The sequence below is a fragment of the Ostrinia furnacalis genome, unplaced genomic scaffold (assembly GCF_004193835.3).
Source record: "Ostrinia furnacalis isolate ACB-3 unplaced genomic scaffold, ASM419383v2 OfSCF7454, whole genome shotgun sequence".
Lineage (NCBI taxonomy): Eukaryota > Metazoa > Arthropoda > Insecta > Lepidoptera > Crambidae > Ostrinia > Ostrinia furnacalis.
In genome coordinates this window covers 1,383,691-1,401,378 of record NW_021137693.1, presented here as the reverse complement: position 1 = coordinate 1,401,378, position 17,688 = coordinate 1,383,691, and the positions used below count along the sequence as shown (strand labels likewise).

At 42.3% G+C, this 17,688-nt stretch overlaps 1 protein-coding gene and 1 long non-coding RNA gene across 2 annotated transcripts; one reads left to right on the top strand and one right to left on the bottom strand.

The window, feature by feature from the left end:
• Positions 1-6,399: 6,399 nt before the first annotated feature.
• On the bottom strand, positions 6,400-8,471 carry LOC114364620 (uncharacterized). The gene has a single exon (XM_028320844.1). The coding sequence runs from the start codon at positions 8,100-8,102 to the stop codon at positions 6,534-6,536; it is 1,569 nt and encodes a 522-aa protein (XP_028176645.1). The 5' UTR covers positions 8,103-8,471; the 3' UTR covers positions 6,400-6,533.
• A 4,238-nt stretch (positions 8,472-12,709) lies between these two features.
• Positions 12,710-13,855, top strand: LOC114364595 (uncharacterized). Its single transcript, XR_003656858.1, has 3 exons — positions 12,710-12,794; positions 13,136-13,258; positions 13,663-13,855. It is a non-coding gene; the product is annotated as an uncharacterized LOC114364595 (long non-coding RNA).
• Positions 13,856-17,688: the final 3,833 nt, after the last annotated feature.

Sequence of the window (17,688 nt, the reverse complement as noted above, 5' to 3'; positions counted from 1 at the left end):
ATGCTCCGGAGGATACGGCACAGCACACCCTTGAGGTGTGCCCGGCGTGGGTCGCTGACCGTCGTGCCCTCCGAGCACACGTGGGGACTGACCTCAGCCTGGGCTCCATAGTCCGGCGTATGGTCGGAGACAGGGAGACTTGGCGAGCCATGGCCGCATTCTGTGAGCGAGTGCTCGCCGAGAAGGAGAGCGCGGAGCGAGAGCGAGAGGCTGCGGCTGACGCACTCCTCATGCGCCGTAGGCGCACTGGGCGCAGGAGGAACCGCCACCTCCTACACATGCCCCTCCCTGTGCCTCGGGTAGCGGACGCGGGGGCGTCCGCTTCCCACTAAGAGGCACGATGGTGTGTAATGCGTTCTACGCATCATCGGGACAACAAGCCGGAGGATACCCTCCTTCGGCGCTGGAGGCAGGGGCATTATGCCCTCTCCAGGTCGGGTGAGACCGTGTGTNTTTTTTTTTTTTTTTTTTTTTTTTTTTTTTCTGCTCTGTCCCCTGATTTTCTTTTTCAAGGATATTTTGTATCAAGGGGATATCTTATTTTCTTTTTCTTTTATTTATCTTTTCCTTATAGGTAAATGAATTTAGTCCATACTTTTAATGTTTAAATAACTCTACATGTTCTTACATCTACGTACTATTCTTTCTACTTCCTTATGTTATACAGTTGCAGTTTCTATTTCTTATCTAATACATTTGCTTATGCTATCTTATCTAATACAATTTCTTATACTATTATCTTATCTAGTACAATTTCTTATATGTCTATTTTCTATTTCTTACTCTAAACAGTTTCCTTTTTTACTAACTATGTTTTACATCTTTATAATTTCTATCTTAATATACCATTTCTTTTATTATATATTAACAAATATATGTAAAGTAATGTATTTATTTATCCCTATTTCTATTGTTTACTGAGGTGCATATTGTTACACAATAGTTAGCAAATTTTATCCCTATCTTTTTGTTTGCTATTAGCTCATGTAATCTATCTATCTCTATCTTTTCGTCAGTGTCTTGTTCAAAATTGTATCGTTGGCTGCTATAAATTGGGCACTCAGCCAGTAGGTGGGGGACTGTCTCCTCCACACTATCGTCGCATGCGCACGATGGGCTCTCCCGACACCTGAAACGGTTCAGGTATTGGGAGAATCCGCCGTGCCCCGTGAAAATCTGCGTGAGTTTGCCTACCGGCTTGAGTTTCCTCACACTGCGATAAGCGTCAGACGCATTTGGGAAAAACAGCTTTGTTGTTCCTGCGGTACTACCTTCTGCATAGCGCGCGCTCCACCTGTCAATGGATGCGGCTCTTATCGCTCCTTTGGCAAAGGAAACTGGACATCTGTCATAATGTGGCTTCCTTTTTATTGTAAGTGCCGCCTCCTTAGCCAATTCATCGGCTCGCTCATTACCCGGGAGCCCCGCATGGGCTTTGATCCAGAACAAATTCACAGATTTGCTCTGTTCCGAGGCCCGTTGCAGGTTCTCCCTGGTTTTCCGCGCAAGAGGGTGGAGTGAGCCATGGTNTGCTCTGTCCCCTGATTTTCTTTTTCAAGGCTCTTTTTTGCTCAAGGGGTTATTTATTTTTTCTTTTTCTTTTTATATATCTTTTCTTAATGAATATAGACCATACTTTTAATATTACTAATAAAAAACATCTTAATATCTATTTTACATTTTCTTTTTCTTAACTATTCTTAATATCTATTTATTTTCACATTTTCTCTCTCTACATTCTAGCAGATCCTTTTGGATACAGATGCTTATCCTACTTATTCTATTTATATCTATTTCTTATCTTAATACAGTTTCCTTTTTATTAACTATGCTTATTATCTTAACTTATTTCTATCCTATTTTAGCCATTCTTATGATATATATTATTAAATATATTCTAAGATATGATTTAAACATCCTTATTTCTATTATTTACTAATGTACAAATTGTTACGCAATAGTTTGCAAATTTTATTCCGATACTTTTATTTGCCAATAGTTCGTGTAGATTACCTATCGTGATTTTCTCGCCTGTGCTTTGCTCAAACTCATGCCTTAGTAAATTATGTATCGGGCACTCCACCAGCAGGTGAGGAACCGTGTCCTCTTTGTCATCATCGCATGCGCACGATGGATTCTCCCGACACTTGAATCGGTTCAGGTATTGGGAGAAACCACCATGCCCAGTGAGAATCTGTGTCAGTTTACCTATCGGCTTGAGTTTTCTCACACGACGATAGGCTTCGGACGCATTCGGGAAGAACAGTTTGGTTGTTGCCGCGGTACTACCCTCTGCATAGCGTGCGCTCCACCTGTCAATAGATGCGGCCCTTATCGCTCCTTTGGCAAAGGAAACTGGGCATCGGTCATAATGCGGCTTCCTTTTTATTGTTAGTGCCGCCTCTTTAGCCAATTCATCAGCTCGCTCATTACCCGGGAGCCCCGCATGGGCTTTGATCCAGAACAAATTCACAGATTTGCTCTGTTCCGAGGCCCGTTGCAGGTTCTCCCTGGTTTTCCGCGCAAGAGGGTGGAGTGAGCCATGGTTTGCAAGTGTCTCGAGCGCTGCTCTAGAGTCACTATACACTCCATAGCTCGTCTCCATCCTCTTGAGGATCACCTCAGTGGCTTCACATATGGCCAAGAGTTCGGCTTGATAGACTGTGCAGTGCGTTGATAGTTTAAGCTTTCGGTTCTGGATCTCGGCCTCACCCTTCCATATGGAGAGTGCAGCTCCGACCTTCCCCTCCAGCTTACTACCATCGGTGAAGATGCGCACCTGCTGCACGTTGTGCCTGTCCACAAGGTTTTGGTCTACCAAGCAAATGAACTCCAGGTTCATATGCGATGCAGGATGTGGAAGCTCCGCGAATCCCACCACACGCTCTACCTCCCTGTCACCCAGCACTGCCTCGGATGACCCTCTCTTGGCCTCGTACAGGGCGGCTGCCTCTTGCACTCTGAGGTCGAGAGGAAGTATCCCAGACAATAGGAGAGCCGAATGGAGGGAGACCGTGCGATACGATCCACAGAGCTTCTGGGCAAAACCTCTCTGCACTGTGTTGAGCTGCTTCTGAATGCCCAGCTTTTTAACAGCCGGAGCCCACGCTGCTGCTGCGTAGAGAATGACTGGCTCTACCGCCGCGGTGTATATAAGCCTGATGATCTCCGGGTCTAGGCCCCAGGTGACTTTGGCCGCGCGCGCGATCTGTTTATAGATGCTCAGTGCTCTGACGCACTGGTTAGCCACGTGGCTATTAAAGGTCAGATGGTCGTCGATCGTGAGCCCCAGGATCTTGATCTGCTTAGACATTCCAATGCTGGTCCCTCCCATGGTCAGCCGCGGGGTGTCGTATTTAAGCTTGTTGGTTAGCACCATTGCACAAGTTTTGTGCGGCGCAAACCTAAGCTTGTTACGCTCACCCCACTGCTGAACATAGGCGAGAGCTGCATTGGCCTGTCTCTCCACCTCCAAAGCTGTATCTCCATCGAAGACAAGCGTCACGTCGTCAGCGAAAGCTTGGCAACTATATCCCCTCTCTTCGAGTCCGTGTAGCAGTGGGTCCAGAAGAAGGTTCCAGAGAAGGGGGCCGCCAATTGACCCTTGCACGCAACCTTTCGTGGTGTTTCGCGTGCTTTCTTCCCCGGCAAATCTTACTGTGACTTTTCTGCAGCTCAGGTAGCTGTCGAGTAGCCTCCTTACGTTTACCGGGCACTTTTCCTCAGCCAGTCGGACTCTTATGGCTGGCCACCATGCGCTATCGAAGGCCCCCTCTATATCCAGTGACACTAGGCAGACCAGCTTCTTCAGCCCAATTTTGCCTCGGATATGGTGTACTAGTCTATAGAGGGCGTCCTCGGTGCTCTTCTGGGGCATGAATCCGTACTGGCGAGTACTAATCCTCGGTACTAAATGCCATTTCATCCTTGCTACTGTCATCTTTTCCAGGATCTTCCCCAAGACCGGCAATAGACCTATCGGTCTGTAAGCCTTGGGGTTCATGTAGTCGTCCTTGCCCGGTTTTCTAAGTACCACCACTGTGGCCTCCTTCCAGATGTCCGGGAAGTGTGCGATCTGCAAACACTTGTTGTAGAGGGCAAGGAGAGCGTCCGGATCCTGGAATATTGCTCTGCTGCAGATGTCTGCTGTGAAGCCATCCGCTCCTGGGGCCTTCTTTGGATTAAAACTCCCCGTCGCGGTCTCTAGCTCTAGCGATGTAAACGGCGGATCCTGTGAATCATCACTATCCCCGGCGTTTACTCGCTCGGCCGTTTCTCTGACCCGGCGATGGTCTAGGTTGTCCGTAACTTCGAGGTCTTCAGGGTAGAAAGTTTCAGCTAGTAGATTTGCCGATTCTTTGGGGTTGAGGTGTTTTCCATCATTGGTTTTCAGGGTCATGTCTTCTTCTCTCCTGGCGGTTCTGCTAATGATCCTGTAGATCCCTTCCCATACTCCTTCTCTGTCCTGTCTTCCGCAGAACTCTTTCCAGCTCGCGGTTCGGGCGTTCTTGGCATGGCACTCATAGTCTTCTTTCTTCTCCAGGTATTCTTCGACGACCTTAGCTCTACGATCTGGCGCAGCATTTCTAATCCTTCTTCTGAAGGTTATCATTGTCTTCTTCTTTATCGCGAGCTCCTCACTCCACCATGGGACTGTTATTCTCTCTGACGTTCTCTTTGTTGGCATGCTGACCTTACATGCTTCGGTTATTGCCGTTGTGTACTTGACGGTAATGTCTTCCAGCTGACCCTTTGTCTCTACACTGTTTATTGCCGCTGAGGTGATGTTGTGTTCGGCCTTGTATGATGTCAGCTTTTCTACGAAGAGGTCCCAGTTCGCTTTCTTGGTGTTGTAGAGTCGTGTTGTTCTGTGGACTCTGAAGCCTTTGCTCTTCGTCAGGTTTAACCGAAAGAGAATCGTGTTGTGGTCAGAGGTGGTTACGGACTGGTCTACCCTCCAGTTACTTATCAGTCCCATGAGGTCGTCGGTACAAGCTGTTATGTCGACAAAGCTTGTGATAGCCCTGTTACCTCTCACGGTGTCGAAAGTTGGCGTATCACCGGTGTTCAATACCTGGAGTCCGGACTCTTCCAGGGTCCCGGACATCTCAACGCCCCTGTGGTCTTCTATGGTGCTGCCCCACCAGGTGCTCTTGGCGTTACTGTCGCCTCCTATTATTAGTTTTGTCGGTCCCAGTTCTTCGCAAATGGTCTTAAGCCGGTCCAGGTATGGCCCTATGGGTTGGTCTGGTTCGAAGTAGAAGGACACCGCCGCGATTTCCCATACGCTGGTTCGGATCCTCACCACAACAATATTGTTGTCAGTGAGTTTCGGGCACTGTAAGACATCGATACTGTCATCGAAGACGATAATCGCTGCCTTGACAGTCCCATCTCCTACTGCTGCGTTCTGGAAGACTCTCGCCCCACGATAGTCCTTCATCCTTCTAACCCCTCCCACATATGGTTCCTGGACAAGAGCTATTGCGATTTTCCTGTTAGCGGACTCTATCATTAGTTCTTCTGTCGCTAACATCTTCCTCTGTAAGTTTGCCTGGGCGACCAGGTATCCTCTGGTGGGGCTGCCTGCCCCTGTATCCGCCGGGACCACCTTAGCAATACGCAATTTTCGCCCTAGCTAGTGCCTCCCACTTTCTACGCACTGCGCATTCTGGGCTAAACGCGTTATGTTCTACGCTGTCCACCATCTTGGCTGCTGTACAGTTACAACACCTAGGTGCTTCTCCTGCCAACCAGTCCGCACAGTCTCTCTTCATGTGGGGGCCTCCGCAGTGGCTGCATTTAGGGATGGTTTCCTTGCAGAACCTGCGACCATGGCCGTATCCCAAACATGACGAGCACTGTATCAACGGTGACTGGTCCTCCACCTTGATGCGTTGCATATCTATATGCGCATAACCTCTTCCAATCAAGTTATTGTACAGGCGGGGCGATACCTTCAACACAACATGACTGCATAGTTGATTTCTCGCTTTCCGCCTGTACTTGATCTCAACCCTGTTCTCTTCTTTCTTCACGTCCGCAAAGACATCTGCATTTTGGTTCTTGAGTGCTAGTAAAATGTCCTCATCGCTGTTTACCAGCAGAACGTCTTTGAGAACCACCATCGGGTCTTGGTTCTTGATATCCTCTACGCTAAGGTGGTCAGCTGCGCCTTTCAACCTCTCTTTGATTCGTTGTCGAGCTTCTTCGGTTCTGCATCCCACTACTACTTTGCGGTCTTTGACCTTACGAACTCGTTCAACTGTCACCCAGCGGTTAGGTTAGGTTAGGTTAGGTTAGGTTAGGTTAGGTTAGGTTAGGTTAGGTTAGGTTAGGTTAGGTTAGGTTAGGTTAGGTTAGGTTAGGTTAGGTTANCCACATATGGTTCCTGAACAAGAGCTATTGCGATTTTTCTGTTAGCGGACTCTATCATTAGTTCTTCTGTCGCTAACATCTTCCTCTGTAAGTTTGCCTGGGCGACCAGGTATCCTCTGGTGGGGCTGCCTGCCCCTGTATCCGCCGGGACCACCTTAGCAATACGCAATTTTCGCCCTAGCTAGTGCCTCCCACTTTCTACGCACTGCGCACTCTGGGCTAAACGCGTTGTGCTCTACGCTATCCACCATCTTGGCTGCTGTACAATTACAACACCTCGGTGCTTCTCCTGCCAACCAGTCCGCACAGTCTCTCTTCATGTGGGGGCCTCCGCAGTGGCTGCATTTAGGGATGGTTTCCTTGCAGAACCTGCGACCGTGGCCGTATCCCAAACATGACGAGCACTGTATCAACGGTGACTGGTCCTCCACCTTGATGCGTTGCATATCTATATGTGCATAGCCTCTACCAATCAAGTTGTTGTACAGGCGGGGCGATACCTTCAACACAACATGACTGCATAGTTGATTTCTCGCTTTCCGCCTGTACTTGATCTCAACCCTATTATCCTCCTTCTTCACGTCCGCAAAGACATCTGCATTCTGGTTTTTGAGTGCTAGTAGAATATCCTCGTCGCTGTTTACCAGCAGAACGTCTTTGAGAACCACCATCGGGTCTTGGTTCTTGATGTCCTCTACGCTAAGGTGGTCAGCTGCGCCTTTCAACCTCTCTTTGATTCGTTGTCGAGCTTCTTCGGTTCTGCATCCCACTACTACTTTGCGGTCTTTGACCTTACGAACTCGTTCAACTGTCACCCAGCCGTCCTTTGCGTTAACAGTCTCGCGAACCCGGTTGATAATCTCGTCTCCCGTCTCCTTATCATCCTTTGACGTTATTATCACTGAGTGCAAGGCTTCCCTTCTGGGGTTCATCGCACTGGTTGAAGCTGTCACTTGTGCGTACGTATTGACAGTTGCGGCTGGTGGTGACCTGACTGTTTCAAGGGACTGCTTCAGTTTCTCAATCTCTGCATAGGTAGAGTTTATCTTTTCCCCTTGTTCCCTTAACAGTTCCACTATCTCCTTTGTCCCCATATCCTTCCTTCCTTCATTCTCATTATTTCCTTTGCGTCCTTCCTTCTCTCCACTTTCATCCGTATTAACCCCCGTGTTTTTTGTTTCAGGTGGCGGTGTCGTCGAGGTCCTGGTTCCGGTCGTCTTTTTGGTAAGTTCTTCCGCATACTCCTTAATCAGCCGGTAGAGGTTGTCCACCGCCAGGATGGCCCCGGCCTTGAGGTCTGTCTTCATGTTGCGAGATTTATTGACATTAAATTTCGCGTACACGAGCCAGTCTCTGGCTTCGGCCATCCTGCCGGTGGGCCCCCTCTTCTTCGGCGCTGGCATCTGCACCTCCTCGGCCGTGTCCGCAGACGGTCTTCGCGTCGGCAGCTCCTTGGGCTGTCGCGGGGATGTTACCTTCTGCTTTATCGGCCGGGGGGGCGCAGATGCCTTCGCCTGTTCCTGCTGCTCGGGAGTATGCGGGTGTGTCTTGGACTTACACGGCTGGGGGTCACTTCGCCCGGCCTCCCACTCTCCTATGCTACGCCGAACACTGGTTGTTCCGGCGGCGTTAGGGCTAGGTCCTGCCTTAGCCTTGTCCTGGGAAAGCCTGGGGCTCCTGTCACTGTCTGTCCTGGTCTTGGCTGGGGTACGAATAGTAGCCATTTTGGGGAAGAGCTACGTCAACACAATAAAATAAAATAAAATAAACTGTAAACTTAAACTATATACGTGTGTCAATAAACTGCACGTATGTCGTCTTGGGGGATAGTAAATAAATACACAATAGTTTTATTTATTAAATCGATGTTTTGTTCTCTGTTTCAGATCGCGCGCAGTCACCAATGGGAGCCTCACCGGGAAATTCCAGGTAAGTGTCAACTCTACTTTGTCTCTATTTGTTCGGGTGTAAAAAGCCCGTGTCCTATATATGTAAGTACAAGAGTACTCGTCCGAGTTCAAAAACGTAAAAGTTTTTGTCGTTCTGTTGTTTTTGATGACTCTACTTTGCTAAAATCTATACTATCCCTAAGACTTAACTTAATCTAACACAATAAAAGAAAAAAATTTTTAAAACTAACAAAATTTTCTATAAATTTAAAAATTTATAGAGTCGCACTCTATGTAGAGTCACTCGCTCTATCCTGCCTAAAAGCCCTCTCCGGGGGTTTACTATCAGCCCAAACCCCGAGCCTCTACGACCACCAGGAGCGGAGATGCAAGCTTTTGAAGTTTCGCAATATGGCGGCCAAAATGGCGGCTTGAAACTTCAAAAATTTGTGGCTCCCGAACGGTTTGTCGCAGGAGGTCGTGCGACGGCTCTCCTGAATAGCCTTCGCGAGCTCTACCCAACTATCTAGCCGTCTCTACTAAATGTAGAGTCGCGTCCAATTTGTATTTTGACGCTTGGGTTGGGTGGGGCAAGGTACACCTAAGTCAATGTTGAAAACCCCGTTGTCCTACGACACTCCTGTCCAAAGTTATGGCGTGTTTTATAAAAACAAAATGGCGGCCCAAGATGGCTGCCGGATTTTAAAATGCCCGTAACTNTCTTATACCGGATTGTGACACGGTCCTCCCCCTCGCGGAGGTCACGGAAAATACTCCCGTTCTGCATCCTTAGTGCCTTCAGAACGTCCGCATCGCTGTTCAGCAACAGGACGTCCTTGAGCACCAGGAGCGGGTCTTTATTTTTCATGTCCTCCGCGATGAGGAGGCCACCCGTGCCCGCAATCCTTTCCTTGACTTTCTGTCTTTCCTCCTCGCTTCCACAGCCCATGATGATCTTGGCATTTTTTGCTTTACGTATTTTCTCAACACGGACCCATCCTTCCTTAGCGTTGACGGCTTCCCTGACCTTCCGCAGCACCTCCTCCCCCGTCTCCATCACATCCTTTGATGAGACGACGACGGAGTGGAGGGCCGACCTGACTGGACGCTGCTGGTTGGGCACGGAAGCCGCCACGCTAGCATATGACGTCTTTTCTAAGGAACTCCGCTGCTTTTCGATCTCTTCCTTCATGGATTCTATTTTAATGTTACTTTCCAACAAAAGTCTCCTGTTTTCCCGTATTTCTGCCACTATCCGATCCTCGTCCACTNTTTTTTTTTTTTTTTTTTTTTTTTTTTTTTTTTTTTTTTTTTTTTTTTTCTATTTACCTCTAGCATAACCAGAGCCTTTTTCATTATTTAATTTTCAATTGTTTTCTGAGGTTTTTAAGGTTTAAGGGTTAGTTGTTGTATTGTTTTCTTGTTTGGTGTTCGATGATTTTGTTGCCATGAAAAGATTCTCCTAATTGCTGTTTTTTAGTTTTCCTATTTAATTTACATATTTTTCTAATTTATATTTACTTTTATTTTCTACTTTTAAAAATTTACATTGTTTGCCAAATTTTTGCTAGTTTTCTAATTTTGATCGAGAGGGAATTTGTATGCAGGTGACATTACACTTAAAATGTTGTGTAGTTGTATTCTAATAATACGACTGCAACATTTTACTATCTGTGCCGTTTCCTGTGTGGTTTTTATTAATTATTTAATTTCTACATTTTATTTCTATATTTATTATTACTATTAAATTGTATCAATTTGCTAATGAAATTGACTCCAATTTGACTATTGTTTTATGGGGTTTTAATTTAATTTTGATTTTAAGTTTTTTGCCAAAAATATGTATGTGCAACAATTGGAGTTGAATTTTGAAGTTCCGGGACAGTTCTACCTACCTACCTAACCAATTTTTTCAAGGAGTCTTCGGTAGTCCCACATCGTAGCGAGCTGGATGGTAATCCCCGGAGATCCTAACTGTATGCCACTGTGGACCTGNAAAATGTTGTGTAGTTGTATTCTCATAATACGACTGCAACATTTTACTATTTGTGCCGTTTCCTGTGTGGTTTTTATTATTTATTAAAATTCTACATATTTATTTTCTATTTTTATTTTTACTATTAAATTGTTTCAATTTGCTAATGAAATTGACTCCAATTTACTATTGTTTTGGGGGTTGTTAATTTTTACTTTAAATTTTAATTGTTTATCGTGCCAAATATTTTGTGTGCAATTGGAGTTAAAATTNTATATAAATTCCAGACTGGGGTCAAGTGGGGGCATACAACTTCTAGTCTTCCAAACATAAAATTTTGAGAAAAATATAAAGGTTAACATTTCGCGATACTTTTTAAAACTATGTGCATTATTATGCACCTTATTGTACAGAAAATAAAAAGTACTTACCCTTATCTTCAAAATCCATCACACAAATATTTGGTCACCGTAGTAAAAAATAATGTCAGGTGTTGTCGAAAGTCGAGCAAAATTAGGAATTAAAAATTACACTATCCTCATATCCTCACTTACCATGTTAATTACTCACGACTAGGTAATTAACAAAGTAAAAAATTGTGGAATCCTTAATGTCTGGGATGTTGTTTATCGTTTTTTATAAACGATAATCAGAAATTCAACAATGACTTTTGTCCAGCTAGCTTGTTCTACACGAATCACAGTGTGGCGGTAGGTAAATATCTATCTATCTATCGTCGATAGAAAGAATGTTCTGGAACATTTTAAACTGATTTACTCCATTCAATGTTTAATATCTCGGAGTAACAAACTTGATAAAATATTTCTGAAGGTAGATCGAAAAAATACGACGCTAATGATCATGGCGCAGTTACACTATGCAGGGAATTGACCGAGACGAAGCGCGAGCTCGCTCACCAAAGTATGGGCGACTTACGGCGAAACTAACTGAAGTGCCTGTTTACACTATCGATACATTTCTCGCATAGTATAACTGCGCCCCTGCCTGTGCGATAATGGGACCGATGGCACAAGCACACTATGCGGAAAATTCCAAGTTGAAACGCACACCGAAGTATGGGCGATGCACGGGTGGGGAAAGGAGAAAGTAACCGTGATAGTGTTCACACTGTTACGTCTTGGACAATTTTTCGCATAGTGTATCTACTTGCGCCACGAGATCGAGCGAGCGACAGGGAGACACTCCGAGAGTTAGCGAGAGCTCCCTGTACACTCGCGCTCGGCCTGTCTCGTGGTTTCTCGTCGTCGAGTTCGTCGAGTGTAACTGCGCCGGCGTAATAACTCGCTCATAATAACAAAATTGATAAAAAATCTGGAGGTAGATCAAGAAAAATTACGACGCTAACGCTATAGTTCCAACTTTAAACGTCGAACACAGAATTCAAGTCTTTTTAAGATGGCTACCGAGCAGTGAGACGTGCTCATGGAAATTTCTTAAAATTACACATTATTGGTCGAATATTTTCCAGTTGGAATAGTAATTTATTTATTTTGAAGTACAATTTATTACCTTCAAATGAAAATTTAACGGTTTCTAAAGTTAAATAAGTTTTTATGAAGTGATAAAGTACGCGACCACGTTGCATCATTATGGTGAGTGAAATATATTATGTATACTAGCTTTCCGCCCGCGGCTTCGCCCGCGTGGAATTTTGTCTGTCACAGAAAAACTTTATCGCGCGCGTCCCTGTTTCAAAAACCGGGATAAAAACTATCCTATGTTCTTTCCCGGGACTCAAACTATCTCTATGCCAAATTTCATCAAAATCGGTTGCGAGGTTTAAGCGGGAAAGCGTAACAGACAGACAGACAGACAGAGTTACTTTCGCATTTATAATATTAGTTGGGATTTGACTAAATTGTTTACAAAAGCAAAAAGCTTGTACTGGTTTTATTGTTATTATTATCATTTGATTTAAAATAGATTAATATCTTAACAAATCACAATGATTAATGTAAAATTGTATTGGGAAATAGGCATCTTTCTTATACTTAACCAATTTAAAAAAACGTGACGATAATTACCTACCCCAGCAAAATTTTAATACTTTAGATTAAGTAGAGAGTCGATAGTATAGCAGTTATTTTAAACGTGAGCAGAAATTTGTTCACTAATAGCAAAATTTGTTCGTTATTGTAGTTTTAAAGTTTTTATAGAAAAAAATAGATTTTGCTGGGGTAGACTTTAGATTAGAGAGTTGAGAATAGGTAGGTATAGCAGATAAATTAGTCCATCGCATCGTGAGCAGAAAGGTTCACTAACAGTAAGATTTTTTGTTCAATTGTAGTTTTAAAATTTTTAGATAAAAAAATAGATTTCGCTGGGGTAATGTTTCAAAAATTACCCTGGCAAATTTCTTTTTTCAAAAAATCTGTCCACCCCGGAACCAAAATTCATAAAATTAAATAGGTAGATAGATAACTAATTTTATATTTTTTTTACAGATATTAATAAATGTTTCTTTAACAAATCAAGGAAACTGGCTTGGCTGTTTCCAAAAAAACAAGTCGTGAAGAATTTTCGAATGTTATGTAAGTACATATTTTTATATTTCTAAATACCTACCTACTTTGTAGTTACATAAAATCTAAATGTACACAGATACTTTTTGTGTTGTATAGCCTATTTATCGAGGAAGGCTTTTGGCTATACTACGTCATCCTACAGCCAATATAGAAAATGGGGCGGAGCAGTAAAAAAAAAATGTTGCAAAAACGGGAAATATTTATTCCAACTACTTACTTACTTAGGTAACACGCGTACGAAGTCGCGGGCACAGCTAGTTTAAATAATAAAAAAAAACTGTTCTGGAGTCTTTTTTTTTTTTTTTTTTACTAATTGCTAAACTTCTTGTTATTTTACTATCCCACAGCTTTGTCAGCAAGCAGCATCGGCTGACAAATATTCAACCGCTGCGATGAATGCAGCTGCCTTGGCACCTACGGCGTGTTATGGCGTCTTGCTGCAACTTGTCAATCCTTTTCACGGGAACTTCGTAAGTACAAAACACGTTCCATATCCCGTTTATTTCCACGCTCGTCTCAAAGTGCTACTTTTAAGCACGCCTTGACGTCACGGGCCTTTTAACTGCACGCTTTATCTCTTTCAACTTTCACTTAGTTTAAAATAAAAACTGCAGCAGCCGCTAGATATACAGACTGTAAATTTTTTGTTGGCAAATAAAATACTGTTCCTTTAATTTTTTTTACTTTTACTTCATTCTTTTTTTTTACTTTTACAGTAAAAGTAAAAGTTTTACTACTCACACTAAGTGGCCACAAGCCAGTAATGTTAAGTGCCAATGTCTAGAAACGTATGTAATCCTGCCTGACGTTTCCCGAATAGTTAGATACTTATGTTTTTTCACATGCCTAATAATTTTATTTATTTTCATTTCAGATTCTACTGAAGGTCCCAGATTCTACGGAAACGAACTGAACACGTGGTGGTCTGGACCTACTGGATGCAGGTGACATGTAACATCGGTCTACTTACCATCAACTTGAGTATAACTAATCCAGTTTTGAATGTAAAAAATACTCATCTTTAACTTCTTAGTTCTGCTTATCCTGCAAAGGCTACCTACTGAAGTGCTTTCTCAGAATCTTCGACTTTTTTTTAACATTTTTTATTTTAAGATATTTTGTAGTTGTCGCGATGATTGCGAAAAAAATATATTTTTTCAATCAGATGACATCATTTCTTTTTCAACAACACAATAATTTATTTTAATCTTTTGAATCTGGTACCTAATATTACCATAAAAACAATGAAAAACATATTTGTTTTGTTTGTAAACGATCTTGGGCATCACCTACATCATTCATGCAGGCAACATTGTGGCAGTTATTTTCTGTCTACCTATTACCCATCTTGAGTTTATTAAACCAGTTTTGTATGTAAAAAATATTTCATCCTTAATTTGTGGATAAGTTGCAGTTTTCTGTCTATCTTGAGCATAATTATTCCAGTTTAGGGTGTAAAAATATTCTACCCTTAATTTTTAATTTATTATTTCTGTTATATTATGATGATTTGCGCGAAAAAAACACCTTTTTTTATCTACGGAGCGCGTATTAAAGAGCGTAGAGTAACTTTAAAAATGCAAATAGTTTTGTAACATTAGAATTATTATTTTTATCCTATGTAATTTTGATTCTAAAAACAAATACTAAGCCGAAACTTTAGGAATGTTGGCACTGTTTTAAACAAGTTTTAGATCCAAAGACAAAATTAATTCGTTACATACATATTTATTTTTATAATACACACAGTGTCACAATATCTACATGAACATTCGATAAAACTATAATCTTCAAGAAATAATATTTTATGTACATATTGATCGAGGCAAGTAAAAATTGTCTAGTTTCATAGAAATTGTACAATCATTAGATAATTATTTATTTATTATTACATTATTTAGCCATTACATCTTTGATTTAAATAGTGTCTTAAATCCTCTTGAGGTTTGTCTAGACACTAATGTTCAAGATCACTATGTCAGTCAGTCAGTCAGTCACCTTTGAGTTATACATATTTAGACGATTTATTCGAAGATTCAGATGAGCATGAGAAACTCTATGGTAGAAAGCTAACTATCGTATCGCACTCGGCATGTACCAGCGGTCACAGTCAAACCACTGGTCTGCAAACACAGGTCAAGCTAAAATTTTTTTTAATTCAGATATTTAATCCTTTTTTTTACCTCTGTCCTCTGATATTTGCTCAAGGGGTTCTTCATTTTGTTTTTTTAAGGAAATAAATATTTTTCATTTTTAAGTAGTAGGAAATGTACTGAAGTAGTACCTACTCAAATAGTATTTTCTTATTTGTACATAAATAGTACATTTGCTCGATTGGTGGGGGCACTGCCGTGCCCCCAGATTCGGCTGATGTGGCCCCCTACAGGCAGAGTTGATTCTCCCCAAGATGGCGTCTAGAGTTTGAGCACAACAAATCCATTCTTGCTTGTATCGTTTTCTAGTGGGTGGTACAGTAAGATCCAGTTTTTAGGTTTTCCTCGACTGATCTTTGATGAGTCTTCCTCCAGGAAATGCATTTCTTCGCTTTCGGATCCGGAGGTTTTTCGACCGGAATTTGGTCCCAGGTCTTTCTATGGACAAGTGCTTGTTCAGCTCTCATTTCCGTTGCTATCAGTCTGTGGACTTTCTGGGTGCACCACGCTTAGTGGTTTTAGAGGTCTTTGCCATGTCTGTCTGCGTTTTTTTAAACTCGAGTTTTTTAGAATTGCATAGACTTTAAATAATACTCACAAAAATAGTACTAAATAGTACTTACATAGTACTTTTAGCTGATGTGCCCCCACAGTAATAACTGTAAGTACTTTCGGCTGAAGTGAAAGATGGTCTTGAGCATAACTATTCCAGTTTTGGGTGTAAAAATATTCCACCATTCTTTTTATCCTTTCAAGGTTACAGTGGAAATTAAATGAAGCACTGCTCCTCCCGTATGCCGTTTTGTATACTAAAAGTTTGTTAGGTTAGATGTTTGTTTCTATGGACACTCGTCTCAAACGACTTAACACGCGTATAAACGATGCTTGAGTAAGTGAAGCAGCAAATCTAACGCACAGCGTTGAATAGAGCTCTGTGATTGGTTCGTGTGTCACCCTGTGCGTCCACGCGCACTGTGAAAGCTCATAGTAGTGTTTGTGAATACGGGCAATAGTGATTTTTGCCTTGAGTATAACTAATCTGGTTCAGTCGTTATTGTAACTTTATTCAGGTTATACATATAACTGTATTCTACTGTACTTTTTAAGCATTTTCTTATTGTAAGGCAGTGTCTCTTAAAGTTATATATTTAGCATAACACATCAATGATGGTCCCAAATCACAAAGAATTTTAAAGGTAAAATGTTTATTTGTTTCTATGACACTAAGTCGTTGAGACAAGTGTTCTGAAATAATTATGAACATTGCTTGATTACTGATCCAGCCTCACCATAGTGCCGTGACCTATTTTATTTACTTTTTTCATTCTGTGATTGGAATTTGTCTCAGGTCTTTCTGAGGACAAGTGCTTGTTCAGCTCTCATATCCATTGCTACCAGCCTCCAGTCTTTCTGGCTGCACAACGAAGCTTCACGCTTTGTGTTCTCAGAGATATTTGCCATCTCTGTCTGCTTTTCGGCCGTGGTGCCTCCCATGGACAGATTTGATATTCTCTTAGCGTCTTGATCTTGAGCAAAAAATTCCAGTTTTGCTCTGCAAGATGGTCTTGAGCATAACTATTCCAGTTTTGTTCTTTTCTTTTATCCTTTAAAGGCTACGGTGGAAATTAAATGAAGCACTGCTCCTCTCGTATGCCATTTTGTATACTAAAAGTATGTTATGTTAAGTTAGACGTTCATTTGTTTTTAGGACACTTAAATCGTTTGAGTGTCCTGAAATTTAGACTTTGGATGGATGATGTCCATTAGAGTTCACATCTGGAGTAAATTAATCCAGTTTTGCTCTCCAAGATAGTCTTGAACTTAACTAATCCAGTTTTGGGTGTAAAAATAACTTAAAAATAACCTTTTTATCCTGTAAAAGCTACAGTGGAAATTAAATGAAGCACTGCTCCTCCCGTATGCCGTTTTGAATAACTAAAAGTCTGTTAGGTTAGATGTTTTGTTTCTATGGACACTCGCCTTAAACGACTTAACACCCGTATAAACGATGCTTGCTTAAGTGAAGCAGCAAATCGAACGCGCAGCGTTGAATAGAGCTCTGTGATTGGTTCGCGTGTCAGTAGGCGGGGCACGCAGGGAAACTCCGAGCACAGCACGCTCCATCGCCCTTTGGGTGACCTTGAGCCTTCTTATGAGGCCCATAGTAAGCGACCACGTCTCAACTCCGTATACCGTATCACTGGCAACAAACACTGGTCAAAGACTTTCTTGTGGGTTCAGTTTTTATCGTAACTTTATTCAGGTTATTCTACTGTACTTTTTAAGCATTTTCTTATTGTAAGGCAGTGTTTCTTAAAGTTATATATTAGTTATATATATTTGGCATAACACATCAATGGTGGTCCCAAATCACAAAGAATTTTAAAGGTAAAGATTGGACAAGTACAACTTAATACCTACGTAAACTTATCTTACAACGAATGTAAACCAATTTCGAATTTGATAAAATTATTTAATAATAATAAATCCTTTATTATACCAAGGTTACAACTTAGTATTGCTAGTGGTCCCCAAACTAGGTTACACCTGTCTCTTGGGAAAGCCACGATAGCCCAACGGTGAAGTGGTCGGACTGGCCGACTCGAGATCCGAGGAACGCGGGTTCGGATCCCACCGCTCGACTATTGTGGTGAGCCCACTCGTAAAACCAGCTTATTTAGCTTACCACGAGGGGCTAACGGGACTATTAGTAATTTGTACCGTTATCTGTAAGTGGTACCGTAAGA

Excerpts from the sequence above, each read along its gene's own strand:
- LOC114364620 (XM_028320844.1), bottom strand. The coding sequence starts at position 8,102 with ATGGCTACTATTCGTACCCCAGCCAAGACCAGGACAGACAGTGACAGG.